Source organism: Yamadazyma tenuis, chromosome 4 (assembly GCF_029203305.1).
Source record: "Yamadazyma tenuis chromosome 4, complete sequence".
NCBI classification, from domain to species: Eukaryota; Fungi; Ascomycota; class Pichiomycetes; order Serinales; family Debaryomycetaceae; genus Yamadazyma; species Yamadazyma tenuis.
The window spans coordinates 904,153-923,030 of record NC_089464.1 but is presented as its reverse complement, the minus strand read 5'-3'; the positions used below and the strand labels follow the sequence as shown (position 1 = coordinate 923,030).

General features: G+C 39.8%; 7 protein-coding genes and 2 non-coding genes across 9 annotated transcripts; 7 read left to right on the top strand and 2 right to left on the bottom strand. All coding sequences in view use genetic code 12, as the record gives it.

Moving 5' to 3' along the window:
• Positions 1 to 20: 20 nt before the first annotated feature.
• On the top strand, positions 21 to 614 carry PSN45_003502 (uncharacterized protein; the record flags this gene model as incomplete). Its single annotated transcript, XM_006684658.1, has 1 exon — positions 21 to 614. The coding sequence occupies one exon, from the start codon at positions 21 to 23 to the stop codon at positions 612 to 614; it is 594 nt and encodes a 197-aa protein (XP_006684721.1).
• Positions 615 to 2,599: 1,985 nt separating this feature from the next.
• PSN45_003501 (uncharacterized protein) lies at positions 2,600 to 2,989 on the top strand (the record flags this gene model as incomplete). Its single annotated transcript, XM_006684660.1, has 1 exon — positions 2,600 to 2,989. The coding sequence occupies one exon, from the start codon at positions 2,600 to 2,602 to the stop codon at positions 2,987 to 2,989; it is 390 nt and encodes a 129-aa protein (XP_006684723.1).
• Positions 2,990 to 5,411: 2,422 nt separating this feature from the next.
• rga1 (Rho-type GTPase activating protein Rga1) lies at positions 5,412 to 9,405 on the top strand (the record flags this gene model as incomplete). The annotated part of the gene is made up of 2 exons (XM_006684228.2): positions 5,412 to 9,054; positions 9,161 to 9,405. The coding sequence occupies 2 exons, from the start codon at positions 5,412 to 5,414 to the stop codon at positions 9,403 to 9,405; spliced, it is 3,888 nt and encodes a 1,295-aa protein (XP_006684291.2).
• A 95-nt stretch (positions 9,406 to 9,500) lies between these two features.
• Positions 9,501 to 10,979, bottom strand: PSN45_003499 (uncharacterized protein; the record flags this gene model as incomplete). The annotated part of the gene is made up of 1 exon (XM_006684230.2): positions 9,501 to 10,979. The coding sequence occupies one exon, from the start codon at positions 10,977 to 10,979 to the stop codon at positions 9,501 to 9,503; it is 1,479 nt and encodes a 492-aa protein (XP_006684293.2).
• Positions 10,980 to 11,623: 644 nt separating this feature from the next.
• Positions 11,624 to 11,695, top strand: PSN45_003498. Its single transcript has one exon. It is a non-coding gene; the product is annotated as a tRNA-Thr (tRNA).
• A 781-nt stretch (positions 11,696 to 12,476) lies between these two features.
• On the top strand, positions 12,477 to 12,547 carry PSN45_003497. The gene has a single exon. It is a non-coding gene; the product is annotated as a tRNA-Gly (tRNA).
• A 350-nt stretch (positions 12,548 to 12,897) lies between these two features.
• On the top strand, positions 12,898 to 13,476 carry PSN45_003496 (uncharacterized protein; the record flags this gene model as incomplete). The annotated part of the gene is made up of 1 exon (XM_006684231.1): positions 12,898 to 13,476. The coding sequence occupies one exon, from the start codon at positions 12,898 to 12,900 to the stop codon at positions 13,474 to 13,476; it is 579 nt and encodes a 192-aa protein (XP_006684294.1).
• A 78-nt stretch (positions 13,477 to 13,554) lies between these two features.
• Positions 13,555 to 17,695, bottom strand: PSN45_003495 (uncharacterized protein; the record flags this gene model as incomplete). Its single annotated transcript, XM_066158094.1, has 2 exons — positions 13,555 to 15,831; positions 15,956 to 17,695. 2 exons carry the CDS (start codon positions 17,693 to 17,695, stop codon positions 13,555 to 13,557), a joined length of 4,017 nt encoding a protein of 1,338 aa, XP_066014191.1.
• An 82-nt stretch (positions 17,696 to 17,777) lies between these two features.
• GCD7 (GCD complex subunit gcd7) lies at positions 17,778 to 18,872 on the top strand (the record flags this gene model as incomplete). Its single annotated transcript, XM_006684235.2, has 1 exon — positions 17,778 to 18,872. One exon carries the CDS (start codon positions 17,778 to 17,780, stop codon positions 18,870 to 18,872), a length of 1,095 nt encoding a protein of 364 aa, XP_006684298.1.
• Positions 18,873 to 18,878: the final 6 nt, after the last annotated feature.

The following is an 18,878-nucleotide window of genomic DNA, read 5'->3' as shown; positions in this document are numbered from 1 at the left end:
ACTCGATCGCGATAACCTCCATGAAGAACTACGACTTGATCATCAGTCCTGGCAATGACAACGTCAAATTCACGGTGCGGGAAAATTCATCCTTCCAAGCCATCAAAGGGCCAATTTTCGTGGTTCTTTTAGCATATCTAGTCAATATTTTGGTCGGTCTACGCACTAAGCTCCTGCCGCTCACGTTAGAATTGGTCGACTACTTCCATGTTGCGGCAGTGGCCGCCATATCGGCCCTCGTATACTGCCGGCAGGAGCGAGAAGATGTCATGCTCGTGATGAAAAACATGGGGATCCAGCTCAACAGCAAGAGTTCATGGAAGTTTGTTCCCAAACACCATAAGAACATATTTGTGCCCCTAAGCGACATTATAGATCTCGTGATCCACGAAGGGTTCTACGGGTATGGCCATATAATCTTTTATATGTGCGTGCTTACAAAGAGCACAAACACCAACCGAAACGACGAGATGATCAAGGTGGTGTTCAGTGAACTTCTCCCTAAAAAGGATCTCTTGGTGACGGTATGGAAGCAGAGTCGAGAAATGCTTTTCGGTAGTAACAAGCGGTATTTCAGACGTGTGCCAGGCCAGGGTCTAAAGCTTGTCGATTAGAATTACAGCATAAGCGTGAGGATTGGAAAACGTCTTTTCTCACCCTCCTCACACCACTACAATAACCCTACAAGAACACCACACAAACACATACCCCGACCTTCTCCATGCTAAAATACATCAAAAGTGACCTCTTCAAGCACCATCTACTGGTCCTATTGAAGCTCGGTGTCCTCATTCATGTGTGCAATTGCAAAGGGTCATGGGGTGCTGGTGTGGCAGTCGCGTTTAAGACCAAGTATTCCCTGCACCTATAAACCCTACCAAAGCTACTACGAACGCTACGAACACAACTCGGCCCAGCTCCTCTATACCGTGCAAGTCATCCTCAGCAACAGCTCTGACCGGGGCCACGTCCAGGTTAGACCTACGTTTGTCGTACGAATAGTAAAAATCTCGTGGCGCGATATGGTTGTAAATAGGGCGAGATATCAATTTCTGGCCGGTGCGACATTGATATCAACCAGAAGACGTCAAAGTTTAGCTAAGAGAGTGTTATTCGAAATCGGAAAAAACGGTGGTTGAAGAGACGATATTGTAGGAATCAGATAGCGTTAATAAAAAAACTATAGATACGTTATTCAGCTTCCTAAACAATTACAATTGTATTGCGACACCCAGGTTATGGAGGTGCGGTATTCATGCAGTATTTATTCTCGACTTAGACCCTGAATAGTAAATGGCTTTTATTGTTGCAGCCAGTGGAAAACTCATTACACAAAAGTAGTTGCACTAAACCCAGCCTATGAAAACTATATCACTATCACCCACGTAGTGGAATGCAGTTGTGTTTGTCTCTTGTTCTCCATAAATCTGCCAGGGACCCTTGTGCTCCTTGTTCCTCCAAGCAGCCATTGCAGCCAACTTTTTTTGACTTGAAACAATTACCCCAGTAGCATCTTTTGGGCGTTCGTAATATTCTCCACGGTCTTGGACATTTTTGACTACAAAAGCGTCCAGTAAATCTAAGTCGTCGAGCGAATTGGGGATAGTGTTTTCGGTCCACCACTTGGCAAGAACACCTAGTTCAGAATCCTCTTTATTTGAAGAATGGGAGCATTCAGAAAGTATTAACATGTTGATAAACAAAAAGTGTGTGAACAGGATTCCTTTAATACACTTTCTGGTAGTGGCTTCATTAAATGTTTTGAGCACTTGCCATAAGAGTAAATGGTCGCGTTCTGAATTAACTTCTTATCATGTAGTTCAATTTTCAATGTATTTTTAGGCTTTTGATAACGCCAAATAGCCTTATTCTCGAGTAGGTTCTTCGGCTGAAGTTCCCCTTCTCCACGGGAGTCGGACAAAATTTTAGAAAATAGGGCGACTTGAAGTATAATAAATATACTCAAATAGAGAATTGCGCTTTCATTCATAATTGAAGATAAGGTAGTAGAGTATCCGAAATAAATTATGCTTCCGTATAAATTTTAACTAATACCGTTAATAGCTGATAGCAAAAACGTGTCAGCAGATTAATCCCATAGGGGTGATCATTAAGATGATTTCCTCAAATCAACCGTAACTAATACCATTTGCATTTTCAAAACTCCTTTTTTAATACCTTTTCGATATGTAATTGCACTGCTGTCGAGCCCTACTCTTACTTCGTGCATTATTTGAAACTTGACCTTGGTTCAAGTCTCTCTTTTTAGCTGCTCCACGATTTGGGCACAAAATCAAATGGTTGATTGCAAGTCAATTTTGTTTTTTAGCTGCATTTATACACTACATGTCAGTGAAATAGACATACAAATAAGGTTATTGAGGCGAGATTGAACCATTCGATTGCACGGCATGAAAGTATTGAGCTTTTGGTCCGGTAATTTACTCTCAAATCGAGACGCAAAGCTAGTCAGATAAGGGAGAAACTTCAGACTTCTTAGTCTTGTACTCCTATATTGAAATGAAACGCTGGATAATTTGAGTTCCAAAATACTTTAAGTAGCCGACAGATTACTCTCTCAGTTCAACACATTAGAAAAATGTTAGGTTTAAATTTAGTGATTTCAAGTTTGTTAGCTGCTTCATCGGTTAGTGCTCTTCAATGCAATGGCTGCAGAGGATGCGGAAAGCGTCTGTTGGAAGAAGAGGGACCCACCGGTGTTTACGCTAGATGGTGGTTTGGTAACGCTACTCCTCAAAAAGAGCATATCAGAACATCGAAGAGGGAAGCTTTATTCGAAGTTAAACATGAAGCTAATGGAGGTCAATACTTGAAAAGACCAGAGAACGCTATTGGTCTCATCGTTTTTTCCGATGATAAGCATGCTGCTGTTGCTGGCTGGGATGGTGCTGATACTGATGGTCCATGGCAAACTTACGGAGAGCAAGGCCCTAATGCTTCCAGGTTTCATTATCTAGGCGACAGTTAAATTGTATTTGTTAATTTAACTGTTGTGTTGTTAAATTAAACTATCTTTTGTTTCGTCCATTCGCTAGACAAGGTGAACCTGAAAAGCAGCTATAAAAGCAGCTATATAGAGAAATCTCATCTTTTTATAGTTCCGCAGTTTTGGCTGCAAAATCTACAGCGATGTTTTTCAGTAAATCCCAAATGAAATTAGCACCTCTATCAACATCTCTTTCTCCTACGACTGGGAAGTAATTGCATCCCACTCGAAAATATTCAGGCGTAGCCAGCTAGGAATAAGAGAATGTAGGTGTACAATGATTTCAAAAGGTAAGGTTAAATATAGTGTTTTCTGGATGTGGTACGCCTTCTTAACCGAATGTCGCAAATAATAGGTCTTCAATTTCTCTACCCCAGTTCTAATATCATGGAGAGAGTAAAAGAATAACACATCCATAGATACTTGATATTGCAGAGTCGGTCTATAAACAACGGCCCTGTCTTTTCGTAATTCCACACTCTGCTATACAAAAATATAGTATATTGTATATTAAGAGGACCTAAATGCTAAGTGTTAAAGTCTTGGAACAAAATAAAGGAATATGGCACTGTCCAGGACGATATATCGATATCCGTGGTAGGGAATACAAAAGAAGGCACTGCAAAAACAAAAATGCGGACATCCAAATATTAATATTGCATGGAGAGTCGATAAATATCGTTGTTCTGCTAAAATTTATAATGCAAAACAAAATCTTTAATATCACATATGGTTAATTGAAGAGGTTTCTCTTCCAAGCAAGTAGAAAATTATTTTTCAGTGTTTGATACTATTTCATATATATTCAATTGTTGCAGAATTTGCTGTCCCTTTGGTCCGCAACGAAAGAGTCTCTCTTTGAACAAGCTTTTCTTAGGGACCCTTGTCGGGATCATCAACTTGATCATCACTATTGATACAGTTTAGAATCATTCCTGGATTGTCTAGATGTTCATATTCCTTCCTTACCTTACCTGACCTGATCACAGTATTGACGCAAATTTACTGGAGTCTCAAGAGCTACTCAATCATCAATATCTCCTTGATCTATAATTGGATTACCTGCCACGTCCACCATATTACTTTCTCCATCATCGTAAACAAATTGGTATTCAATTGTCGCTTCTGACATTACTTAAGTGACTAATTAGCTATACTAATTGATCCCTTAGTGCTATATTTAAAATTCTGAAGGCTACACAAAATAGTATTTAGTGTGTACGAAACGTAAAAATCTCGTGGTGAGTTGGATGTAAATAGGGCGAGAAATCAATTTTCACCCCGGTGCAATATTGATATCAAGCAGAAGACGTCAAATTTTACCAAAAGATGCGTTATTCCAATTTTTGAAATCCGAAAATTGGTGCTACGAGAGACGAAAGTATTTATTGACAAATACGATAAATTTAGAGGCCGAATTGCGATATTATGAAAGTCAGAAAACGAAAATCAACACTTGAAGTTACGTTATTCAACTTTTTACATGTGAGTTGCGACATTCGGATAATGGAGGTGCGGTGTTCATCCAGAAAACACTCTTTCATGGCACGACACTGAACAGGCGTTGCACAAGTACACTGATATCTTCACAATTAACGTGTATGTGGTTGATTAGTGCACACGAGGATAGTTAAATGCACAACAATAGAATTGACTAAATAACAGTTATGGGCCCAAGATCGGTACCCCCAGGCACCAAACGGGCTTTTGTGTGAAAAGGAGTGCGAAGTCAACAAAAAAGCCGTCCGAAAATATTTTTAGCAGACGAATCAGCAAGACAACACACCCAGTTGACCTTGTTTTATTAGGCTTTAAGCTGGTTTCACAAATCTTCAACGCGTTCTTCTTTCAATTTACATCGTTGTCGTTATCGCAGTAATTCATTGCATCCCCACATCCCCTTCGTGCCCGCATACTCCCAGATATTTGCGGCTGTTTTGGTTTAGCGAATCTAATATCCTAAAAAAACTTGCCCAAACGCGAGGCGACAAGTAAAACAACTAAATTCTTTTGATTCTTGTCGATTACCCGTCCCTACTTCCACTACTTTCATACCTATCCGTCTCCGTCACTCGTTTCCCCTTTTCCCGCATCGTTCCCATAACTTTGCTCACACTCCTTTGTTTGTTGTTTACTATTTTACCCACCCGTTGTTTTTGATGCCCCTTCAATGATTATGTCCGATTCTAACTCAAACCAACGACCTTACCGACAAGGACAATCTTCTATGATGCCTGGGTTCCAGCAGTTCCAACAATCTCCTCATCATGTTCACCAGTCTCCTCAATCTCAACTACATTCTCGGACCCACCAACGATCTCAGAGCCATAACAACTACTTGGTGCTGCCAGAACAACGCCAGCATTCACCGGGACAAAGTACGTGGCAGCTGTTGATACCTCCGATGCCTAGTGGTTCGGGTACTGTCAACGACTTGACTTTTGACCTGAGCCTTGATTTCAATAATGACATAATGAACTCCAATAATCTCCAGCAAAAACGACTGAACCGTCACTCGACACCTCCACCAAGCTCCCATCATAGCTCCCCTAATGGCATTTATCCAGAAGGGTCGGATTATTTGAATAACAACAATTCTTATCCATTCCACCAGACGAACACTTTTGTTGCCAGGACCCCCAACGAACTTCCTCCGTTCTTAAAGTCTCAGATAACTAACCAGCCCAAGGTCAGAAGCTCTAATAGCATCAAACGGGATCTCGCTGGTGTGGTAGGTCCCCCTCCAAGTGTGGTTGGTCCTCCACAGATTAGGCCTGGTTCCAATAATAACAGCAACGAAGGAGTCAATGATTCCAATATAAATCAGTTGAGCCTTGGAACTCCTTTCCAGTTGAAACAGAAAAAGAGTCTTAGGAGGAAAAGGAAACAATGTAAGAAGTGTGGATTGGATATTACTGGTCAATTTGTGAGGGCCTTAAATTCTTCATTTCATGTTGATTGCTTCTGTTGCAATGAATGTGGAAAGTTATGTTCCTCCAAGTTTTTCCCTTACGAGATGACCGATAAAAGTACAGGCTTAAAGTACCAAGTTGCGTTGTGTGAATACGACTATTTCAAAAAACTCGACTTAATTTGCTTGAACTGTGATTCTGCTTTAAGAGGACCTTATATCACTGCTTTGGGGAACAAATACCATTTGGAGCATTTCAAATGTAACGTTTGTCAGAAAGTGTTTGAGAGTGATGAAAGCTATTACGAACATGGTTCTAATATCTATTGTCACTACCATTATTCGAAGACATTTGCCAACCACTGTGAAGGCTGTAACTCCTCGATTGTCAAGCAGTTTGTAGAGTTATTTCGTGGTGGAAGAACCCAGCAATGGCACCCAGAGTGTTATATGGTGAACAAGTTCTGGAATGTGGTGATCAAACAGGACTGTGTAGGGTTTAACCCTACACCCTCCGACGCAGTTGGTGATAAGTCTTTAGATGAGAAGGACTTGACTATGGCTGAGCAATTGATTGAGAACCTAGTTATCAAATGCTGGGTTACGTTATCTAATTTTGAGGAAATGACTGCCTCCTCAATCTCAGATATGTTACTCAACGCTTGTATTGGCAATCAGTTCAATGGGTTGATTTCAACCGGAAGCTTAATTGTATTTATTGAAATCTTATTCCATTCCATTGATGATTTGATAGTCTTGAACCAACGCAGTGATCCTATTGATATTGACTTGAAGAAAGAGCCAAGAAATTTGTCTGGTAAGATAATGAGTTATTTGGCAATCTTGAGAAAGTCGAATCTTGTCAACTTACAAGGCTCAGGTTCTTTATCTTCTGAATTATTGTCTGTTATAACGGGATGTGCTCATTATTTGAAGTTATTGATCAGAATCGGCTTACAGACCTCACTTAAATTGAATCAGGCCAGATCTGACTCTGTTGCAATTGACCAATTCTTATTGACTATAAAGGGATATGAAAAGTATCGGATCACAAACGAAGAAACACAATCCTCACCTCCAAGACTCACTGAGACATATGTTAAACTCATTCAGAGTCAATTGTCAATTCCTAATAACTCAACAGATTTATGTTTTCATTGTAAGACATCTATTGAAAAGGCTTGTATCAGGTATAAAGATATTAGATGGCATAATAAGTGTTTCAAGTGTTCGAATTGTCTGAAATCTTTGGATGATATCAATCAGGTCAACCTTCATCCAAGCTCCAACGAATTATCTTGCTTGGATTGTGCAGGTGCTGATGTGACGAACGGATTTGTATCTGTTTCAGATTTAAGTCAATTGATTTACTTGTTGAAAATTGCCTTCTTACGATCCAAGCAAGTAATGGCCTTGGACTACAAAAACAAAAAGGTTATTACTAAATCAAAAGAAGCTAGTAACGACATTAAGTCAAACTACTCCGACACATTGAATGATATCACCAGAATGAGAACCAAAAGACAAAGCCACAACTTGTCGAACTCCATCAAAAAGAATGCCCGAAAGTCGGTTATAATTGATGCTCCAGAAGCTGAAAATGCTGAGGCAACAGAGGATACAACGTACTTAGGTACCACCTTGGAAGGTCAAGGTGTAAATCGCAATGATAGCACCCACTCTTCGAAGAACTCCTTTATATTATCACAAGACGATGACGAGCTCTTTGTCCAAAAACGAGGTGAAGAACCTATCCCTAACAACAAGAAAATGGTTATCAGAGATGAGCCTGCAAGGACAATTTCAAGCAACCACTTGAATCGTACCTCTGATTTGTTAAGAAACGAGAAATCTTTAACTTTAGATGATATCCCAAGAATCGTTGCTGCTGAACAAGCTAGAGATCAGAGACCTAATGCTTTCAAACACCACAATAGTCTTTATCAACGTCAACTGCGGATGGAAAAGATCAGGCCAGTTGGTAATATAACCACCTCGATGTCTGAGCAGTATCATGAAAATAACAGGAATGTTTCAAGTGCTACCAACAAAACCGAAAGTGGTAATACTGAAATCAGACAAAGATATTATTCTGAGTTGGATAAGTCCGAGCATTTCATTGTTAGACACATTGCTATTGAAGCATTGAGTCAATTAACAAACAACAAATACAACAAGATTGAACTTTTATCTTTGATTCAAACCAAGAAATCAACCAATTTCTGGGACAAATTTAAGTTTCATAGCTCAAACAGTTCAGATAAAGTTCATGGTGTATTTGGAGTTGATTTGCAGGACTTGACTAAAAAATACGGTATTGATTCTGATTTGGGTGTCGGTCCTTCCAAATTGCGGATTCCAATCGTAATTGACGATATCATCAGCTCGTTGAAAACAAAGGATGTTTCTGTTGAAGGTATTTTCCGGTTGAACGGTAACATCAAGAAATTGAAAGACTTGACTAACCAAATCAACGAAAGTCCCTTGAAGTCACCCGATTTCACCAATCAAACTGCGGTGCAGTTGGCAGCCTTAATGAAGAAATGGCTCAGAGAGTTGCCTAATCCCTTATTGACGTTCAATCTATATGACTTGTGGATAGAGACACAGAAACAACCTGACCCCAAGCTTAAAAAGAGATTGGTCAAGCTTATCTACTGTATGCTCCCCAGAAGTCACAGAAACTTGGTGGAAGTATTATTGTATTTCTTCAACTGGGTTTCTTCGTTTGCTGAATTGGACGATGAAAGTGGGTCCAAAATGGATATTCACAACTTGGCCACCGTTATATCTCCCAACATCTTATACTCCAAGAACGGAAGTGAACAAGCCAGCGACTCGTACTTTTTGGCGATCGAGGTGGTCAACCAATTGATTGAAATGCACGAAGAGCTTAGTTACTTACCCAGTGACTTGTTGGAATTTTCAGAAATTTGTAAATTCTCCAAAACCGAAATCCAATCGACCAAGGAAATCATGAACAAAATCGAAAAAGTAAGTAAGGAACACCCCAACTATTTCATCAGTTTCGATATCAAAGATGAACTTAATGATCCTTTAAGCTCGGAAGTGAGATCTAACACCATTACAAGAGGCTTGTCCAAAGTTGCAGGAGAACATCATGGAGAAACAGGAAGTGTGTAGTTAATGTATATTAAATGATTGACGCTCTTTTAGGAAAGTTGTGCGAAGCGAATGAAATACTTTCAATTTTGCATCACCATCAATGTCATTGACCACAGAGTCATTTCAACTCATCATAAAGGAGAGGCTCGAGGCCTCTTTGGTCCAGGTTGAAGACATGTCTGGTGGATGCGGACAGGCGTTTGCTGTCATCATCGTGTCGCCTCTCTTCCAGGGCAAGAATAAATTGATGAGACATCGGTTGGTCAATAACGCGTTGAAAGAAGAGATTGCTGGTATCCACGCCTTCACACAAAAGGGGTTTACACCCGAAGAGTGGACCGCACAAGGTGGATCATTATAAGAATTTGATGTCTACTGCATTCCCCTGATATATTTATTTATCCTTTAATATAACCCTTGTATCATAATCATCGCCCCAAATCTCAGCCTCACCCATTATGGTCTTACATAAGTAGGCAAGAATTTTTTGGTGATTAACAACCACCAGGTGCCCAAGAACAAAAAGTCAAGTAAGATAATCAACGGGAACAACTTTAACCCGGTTTTACTTGAATTAGCAACGAGTCCAACCAAAAATGGTACTACGGCAGCTCCTCCTCCACCAAAGGCACAGATGAAACCAACACCCGAAGTGTGGTACTTGGTGGGAAGAATTCCTATGGCGCTTACGATGGTAGTGGGGAATATAGGGCCCACACAAACACCTGTGACAAACGCTATAACAAAAAAAAGCCAGTGCCATGTAGTAAATGATATGGCATAAAATACGATAAAACCCATCACAGAGCCCACTGCATATGTCAAGTTGGCCGTAAGTTCGGTATTAAAGTAGTAGGCCGTAGCAAACCCTAGCACCGTTCTGCCCACCATCAACCCTGTCCAAAAACTGGTTGCAATATGTGAGCTCATTTTGTAGCTCACCTTGGTGACTCTCAAGAGGTAACTGATTAACCACGATCCGAAAGCCACTTCACCTCCCACATACAAGAATAAAAACAAAGAGAACGTCCAAACCAACTTTGACTTGAGAGAATCTCCTAAACTGGCATTTTGAAACTTATCTAGGTCGTCCTCCTCAAGTTCATCATTTGCAGAAGACAACTCATACCCATCTTTTCCTATTTTACCGACCTTCAAATCAAATACGTACAGGTACTTCTTGGCCGTTTCACGACGGAACACGAATGACGATACCCCAAACATCACCAAGGCAAGCCAAAACAATAATCGGTAGTATTGGTTCCATTTCCAGGGATTGATCTTTCTTTCAAGCAAATTCGAAATCAAGCTTGGAGAGATCAAACACCCAAGTCCATAGCACCCATGAAGTATTCCCAAGATCTGGTTGGAGTCGATCAAGCCTCCCACCCATGAATTGCACGCAGCATCAAGAACTCCGCAGCCAGTTCCGGTGAACAGCGCAAATACCACCATCACCCAGAACGGAGGGGCAGTACTAAACACACCAAACCCGGTGCATAAGGAGACGGTTCCGATAATAAGAATCCCCCTCAACCCGATTTTCTCGTGGATAATACCGTTAAGCAATCCCATTAGAATATACCCAGTGATGGCGCTGAGGAAAAGAAAACTGGCTTGTAGATCAGACACGTGATAATGCTTCTGGAATATCGGAATCAACGCTCCAACCGCTTGGTCACCAAGCCCGAAGAGTGTGAAGAGACAAAGCACAACAACGATTTGAAATTTAAGACTATTACTCTTTCTCCAGTCTTTGGACTCAATGTATAGTACTTCTCCTTTATATTCCACATTATACTGGTCAAAGTCGTCGAAGGATCCAGATTCGATTTCCATCGTCTCCATGTTGGATTCATCACCAGGACCTGACTGCCAGTTTGACAAAAATGGCTCATCTGCTTCGGCATCGTTAAACTTTTTAGGGCTATCCATCTCTGCTTAGTTTGAGAAAAAAATTGCATCCTTATCTGGAATCTTTCTCGGTCTCCTAAAAATGGTGTTCTGACACTCCACATCGTTGGGAAACTTATGCTAAGAAGAAACAGCTCCAGTATAAGATGTTTCATCATCGGAGAAGTATTCCGATCTGTCTGATCTATACTGAGAAAGGTTATGTTCTTTTGGGGGCTTGTTTCGATACATTTTAGACTGTGGAGTAGTTTGCAACCATATTGCGAAATCCACCAAATTTACAATAAATATCTATTGAATCTGAAAATCCTTCATTGGTCACCACACCCTCCATAGACATTAGTTAATAATGGGTACTGAAGTTTGATTAGACATGTGGGTATGTGCATATCGGGTTTCTGGGGCTTTTTGGATCATTTAATAATTCGTAATTATGATCTTTTTTGCTCATACCTACCAGACATCCAGTACTTTTCAGCAAAATTGTCAATATCCCAATCATAATTCCCGATCATAATACTATTTTCAACGAAACATGGTAACCTGAATAAGGGCAATTTGGGTTAAAGTTTTCGATTTTTGACTTGAATTTTGGTTCAACAAAAATCTCTTAATATTGCCCATGGAGAGATCAACAGGTTTAAATCATCTGTATCAAAGGTAATGCCTTCTTAGCTTAGTGGTAGAGCGTTGCACTTGTAATGCAAAGGTCGCTAGTTCAATTCTGGCAGGAGGCAGACCTTTCTTTTTGCATTCATATCGATATAATCCTAACACGTATCACTTAAGGTTAAGCGAAGAACACCTTATACAAATTTGGTTACAAAGTTCAAAACAAATCTGCTCGAAAGGAGGAAAATTTAAGTCAAGTACAAAAGACGGATAGTGCAAGGCACCTTTCCAGTCGGGAGACGCAGTATTAGCAATAACAGAAGAAAGTGGTAGAAAAGAGCTTCGACAACGTTACCTGGAATAAGTTGTCGCACATCAAACAGTGAAACCATACCTGAGTACCAGTATGTGTGCAACAGAACATAAATGATTGATGCCAATAGACAATTATGGTGAGGTTCGATAATGATTTTCTGGATATGACAAGTAAAGAGAAGAGAGATAGTGAAGTGTATTAGGTTAAGACTGGCTGCGAAAAGGACCAGTTTACACTTCGACGTTCGAGCCAAGATTCACTACCAGAGGTCACAAACTCGGACTAATATAGGATATGGCTCCAATATATTTCTGTGACTAATTTATCCCAATTTTTTATGGGACATTCTACGGAATGTAGTTGAGAGTAACCTAGTGCACCGCATAAGCCTTGTGCTACGAAACTATTGAGTTTTGTTTGTCTAACACTCAGGCACGCCACTAGTTATTATGTACAGGATATAAGATTTACACACAGGAATATCACACTACTTAGTTTTGTTCTGGTGTAGTATCGCGGTAGTACATACTATGTGCTGGAAATGTATTTCCATCCAGGAAAGCAACTCTACTTTTACAAAATTTCAATTAGCGCAACTGGTTTAGTGGTAAAATCCAACGTTGCCATCGTTGGGCCCCCGGTTCGATTCCGGGGTTGCGCAATTTGTTTTTTTGCTTCTCTGACGCCTCTCGGTTTGATTCTTGAGTTGTACATCTGTCTTTTGGTCATATAAGCTTATAAATTAAAGCAATTGTTTTAAACCTTTTTCACATAGGTAACAGTATAAGACTATCTTACACTCGCTATGTATGGACTACTCCTTTCCTCTCTCATACCCCATACTGGCTTTTAACAGTTTTGCGGCCGAACCCCGAAAAATCGCACAAACTCGAGACCTTGAGTCCGACTCAATTAGGCACAAGAGAAAGAATGAACCATGGATGGCTAAGACGATACACTACAAAAGCACTAGCTTCCAACAGCGATTTACATCAACAGTTCACAACTAGCATGTCTCGAGTTGCCAGCCAGGCCATGATTCTTACTGCTGGCTTCAAGAACCATCCATCTTCTAATCCATCACCTTTGATCAAATCTTTGCATGGGATGACCTTAAGCTCAGTCAGCTCCTTGTCCGTATATCCAAGCCCACTCCTACTGTTCAATTTGCACTTGCCCAGTTATACGTCCAAGACCTTGAACGAAAACAACGGGTATGTGGCTATTCATTTGTTGACATCCAGTAGAGAGTCCAGCAGATTGGGAAGAATATTTGCCAGTGGTATCAAGCGTTCTGTGTCCACCAATGAAGATGAGGATGGAGAGCCGTTCCACGAAATGGCTACTCCTTTCAAGAATTTACAGCCTAGTGAATGGGAAATGATTAATTTTGAAGACTACCAGATACCCATTTTGAAGGAAAGCGAGTGCATATTTGTGTGTAAGAAGCGGAAAGTGCTAGAGATCGATAATCATGAAATATGGGTGGTGAATGTGTTGGACATTATTGAGAATCAAGAACAGAAAACAGGTGGTCTCGTATACTTTAACAGGAGCTTCCATAAAGTAGGTGAAACCTTGGACGAGTGAAATTTAAGTAGACGTTAATTCATGTAAATATTTTAAGATATAAATAAAGCATTACCATTATTGTACGGTAGGCTCCAACTAGTTTTGAGAGTTCATAGTAATTCCATGAGACTTCTTCAAAGCATCCAATGACTTGGAGAGCTCCAGGTAGTCTGCTTGGATATGAGGAATAATCGAATCAAAACCTTCATTGAATCTGGCAATCTTTCTCCCCAATTTCTTTAATACTCCTGTTCTAAAGCTGTCAACTTCCTCCAAATGGCTCTCAGCCTCGGAACTAATATCATAGGCTTTCAAAACCAACTTATCAAGTTTCTGAGAGTTTTGCACTTTCATTTCTTCAGTTTCCTTTAAGCGGCAGTTGATTTCCTCAATTAAACCTTCGTGTTTGGAGATTTCGTCTTGCAAACTTTCAATATCCTTCCACAAAGCAGAATCATTTAGATCTAAGTCAACTTGAGATGCTTGTTTGATTTCATCTTCCAAATTGGCAATGTCAATTTCAAATTGCTTTACAGATTGCTTTAAAATTTTGATTTTCTTGAGGTTTTGTTCATCGTGGTTCGAGGTTTTCAGGATTTTTTCTAACAATAATTCATTATTCTTTTTTGCTTCCCCTTGTCTTTTGTTTTCTTCTTTCTTGAATTCTTTTAATTCTATTTTCATTTTTTCAAGACTTTTCAACGTAGATTTCAAGCTAAGCTTTAAAGTTTCCACAGATGAAAGGGATTTTGATTCTCTTATGATAGATTTCTCGTCGGAGGGGGTACTGATCAAAAGATTAGCAATAGTCTCTTCCTTGGAGTTCAGAATTGTTATTTCAAATTGAGAAAGGGGAGACAAGGCATAGATTAACAAAAAATTACCATAAACCTTAAAGTAATCCCATTCCAAGTCATTCAAGTCAATTTTGATGTTGGTAGGAATTTTCAGTTCGGCATTAATAGATCTGAAAAGTACTCTCGAGCTATCAATGTATTCAGGAGCAAGAAGCAACTTGTTTGGTCTCGATAACGAAGAATCAAGTTCATAATGAGATTCATTCTGATCATTGGGTTTGCCTTGAAACAAATTGGAGTTCTTGAACAAGATCTTCAATACTGCTAAAAGAGACCAGACGGGTTGAATTATTGATACACTTTTGTCGATTATTAAGGTTGAATTTGAATTCTTGTTAACTCTAATATTGTTAGATGTAGACGAGACCTTCTTATTTGTAAAAGTCTTTAACACAAAGATCTCAAAATTCTTACCTGAAATGGAGTTAGTCTTTTGGAAATTGATCTTGGAATCAGTCACATACCTTTTAATTGGAACATCGACTAATTTGTTATTCAATTCTGTCGACTTTAACGAGATCACAGGAATCAGAGGGAAGTCAACAATGCTATTGGTTTTGCTTATTAAAATGGGGTCTTCTTTGAAGTTTTTGTTTCTTATAGGGATGTTAGGATTCAAATTGTTCAAGTGATCAAAATTATTTGAAATTCTCTTTAATCCGATTATTGAAAATATCGGCTCAAACTTGACAATGATAACATTTATGCATAATTCATAATAAAAGTACTTTAGTAGGATCCCTAGTAGTTTTGGGCTGGGAGTAGCACTCGATACGATCTTACTGATGTCCGGGAATCTTCCAGTAAAGAAAGAGGACTGAGGACGCCGTAAGTATGAGTGGAAAACTTTTGTGGAAATCAAAGGCTCAAAATCAAGCTGACTGAAGCATTTCAAGATCAATTGAAAGTCCAATCTTTGTTGTAGGGAATCAAGACTCACCACCAAAAGGAAGTAACTTAAGACTTTTAGGTAATCGTTATTCAAAATCTGGTTGGTGTGTGGTTTGCTAGTTTGGCCTTGTGTATTGGATGAGGGACTCGTGTAGTACGGGGTTCCATTGTTCTGTTGTTGTTGAGTAGCATGACTGTTACTGCTGGAAACAACCGTCAAGTTGCTCGTAGAAGAACCAATCAATTCAGCGGCAATTATGGTTTTCGCCAAAATATCAAGACTTCCATATACCCAAGCAGGAAACACATCAATAATGACGAATAATATGAACGAACTCACGGCAAGTATTTGAGTGAGACTGGAAAACTTGCTCCGGAGATCAAGTGTGGACCCACTATAGTAGAAGGAATCGACTGCTTGCTTGCTTTTAAACTCAAAGTACTTGATAAATAGCTTACCGCCAAAGAACTTCGTAGATCCCGACATGAGGTACAAAAGTAACACAATGGTATTTACCCACATAGGTAACCAGTTTAAGATCAAGATAAAGGAGACCACGTCTCTTACCGATGTTGGAGGTAGAATGCTGATCTTATTATGGTCACTTCTGTTCATTTGTGCGATCTGAGCATAGTATAGTGTATGAATGTTTTCAGCGTTTTTTTTCGATTTCTCTTCCATAACGCCCGCAAACGAGAGAAGGGTCGCGCACGCTCACATTTTCTAGAAACTAGGTGGGAGGGTAAACGTGATTCAAACTTTTGACAATATCTTCGGTAATGTTCAAACACTTGATAAACCGGTTGTATTGTGTGATAGCTTCATCATCCATCACGCTATTAATGTGGTTGCTCACTATTTCTCCGTTAGAGATTTTCAAGTGAATATCGACGGTTAAGTCGTTGAATTTGCCAAAGATTTCAATGAACGTGTCAAGGTTCTTTGTATTGTAGGACATTTCACTGATCTTCACCACCAATCCTTCTTCTGCATCCAGTTCAAAAGGAGACTCTTCGTTCATAAATTCGTCCAAATCGGTTTCCTCTGTCTCGGTAAACTTGGATTTGTTCAATACATGTAAACTAAGAAGTTGGTCGTCTAAGTTTGCCAACAGAAGGGAATTCTTCAACTTGGACTTGGCTTCAAAGTCCTTATCTTCTTCTTCCACTTCTCCGCCAATTTTGCAACCATTGGACCAAATTAGTTGCTTGAGAATATTAGTCAAAACAATTTGGTTGCGAAATATTCTGATGAACAAGGGAATATCACGCAAAGTCTTAATTGATAACGAGCGAACTGACACAAACTTTGAATGGATATCGCTCTTGATTGAGAACTTCAAACCTTTGTTGACCTTGGAATGGACATAGAAATCTTTTTCAACATTCAATTTGTCGAAGAACGTGTCGTCCTTGAAGTCGCTTTCCTCAAAGGATTCGATGCCAATAAACTCAATGATATTGATGGGTAAGTAAATGGGATGACTTAACACCAAATTAAAGGCCCAGTTGGAAGTGAATGATGTGTCATTCTTGGTGGAGGCAGTTATAGATGATCTACCGGTCGTCAAGTAGGTGTTATCACCAAACTGGAGTTGGTACTTCTCACCATTGAATTCCCAAATATGGTCTCGGGCCTCCCCTATAAAATCAGTTGGAGACTTACGGGTACTCTGGTCAAGGTCGAAAAGCAAGCTGTATTTTTGCCCCAAGAGCAATCCAGAGCCTTCCTGTTGATACTCGTGGTTAATGTACCTGAAATCTTCCCAAAATTCCAAGAAGATTCCCACATCGTTGCTCCACGGTTTATTGATACAAGGTTTTCCAATGGAGTTACTGTATCCTGCTTCAATGAGCCAGTCGACAGAGGCTTGAGTTTCAAGGCTGTATATGGCCTTTAAAATCAGTGCTGCGTTGTCGACATACGTGAAGGCATCTATGTGGGTATTAGATAATCTGTCTAGCTTTGCCAAGTACTTCAAGTTCCTTGGGAAGTTCATTAGTTTAGGTGCCTGTAAGCTTTTAAGGAGGATAACTTCGATGTTATTGTATTCCTTTTTGTCGAGAATCGATTCAACCGAATCAAATGCAAAGGTCAATTTGATAACATTGATGTTGTCTTGTTTGTAAACAGTGGGAGGGCTTTTGGTGTTGGACTCTGCACCCGATGAGTTTATGTCACTTAGTTTGTTATCATAAAGTTGATTGGCCAGCGAGAATGATACTCTGTAAATGACAGAGTCAAGGAAGTCAATATCAATGAGAATCAACGACCCAGCAATCGATAACCGCTGAAACTTTATCAGGTTCCCCAGTTCATCGTGGTACGGTTGATCAATGATATGAGAGTAGGCATCCGTATCGATAAAGGTGTCCAAGTTTAACTGCTGAGACAACTTCTGAATCAACTCAATTGACATCTTAAAACCCCCAGCATGTCCGTAGAGGATGGACAAGGACCTCTCCAAGCTGGTATTGAAATCACTCATGTAGGTATGAAAGTCTTGTTTTTTCAGCTTAAGGTGCGAGCACAAATGAGCAAAAATTTAATTCATCCTTGACTGTGAGACTATGGTAGATAATAAACAACTAAAACCAGAGATAACCGCGTTGTTGAACCCCGTGGTCGATCAACTCACTCGCCATCAAATCACGGGTGATAAGACCATTGCCTTGGAGATCTCTCATTTGCTTATGAGGGTGATTTCTGCTACCAGATGGTCCAACCCATACGATTTGGTGAATACCATAAGGCAGGTGGGTGTAGTTTTACAAGCGGCCCTTCCTCGCGAGTTCATTTGTGGCAATATTGTCAGAAGAGTATTGTCAATAATAAGGGTTGAAATAGAAGAGAACCTTGAGCTAGACCCAAACTCCGAGTCTAATACGATGATGAGCTCAATTTTCAGCTTGTTATCCACTAACAATAATACCGTTAAGCAAGAGTCCTTAATACAACTGAAAAAGCAAAGCAGTGACTTGAGATCTATCATCATACAAGGGATCAGAGATTTGATCGATGAAATCATAAATGTCAATGAAGGGTTGGAAAACATGTCAGCCGACTTGATTCATGATAATGAGATCCTATTAACCCCCACTCCTAATTCGTCGACGGTGTTACAGTTTTTGATTAAGGCCAGATCCAAGAGAAAGTTCACGGTGTTGGTGACAGAGAACTACCCCAACGAGATTGAGCAGACTCATAAATTTATCAAGAAATTGGCCGACAATAAGATAGAGACAATATTAATACCAGACACAACTACCTTCGCCATGATGTCACGGGTCGGGAAAGTCATTGTTGGATCGAATACTGTCTTTGCAAATGGTGGATGTATGTCGAACTCGGGTGTTTCGAACGTAGTGGAATGTGCCAGAGAGCACAAAACTCCTGTGTTTGCTGTGGCAGGTTTGTACAAGTTGTCACCCTTATACCCGTTCAACAGAAATGATTTGATCAAGGTAGGAAATTCAGGAAAGGTATTGAATTATTCGGACTACGAACTACTTGAAAACGTTGATATTATCACCAATCCATTGAACGATTACATACCACCAGAAAACATCGATATATACATCACCAACATTGGAGGGTTTGCACCTTCCTTCATCTATAGAATCGTGTTGGATAACTACAAGCCTGAGGATAATAATTTAGAATAGATTTAA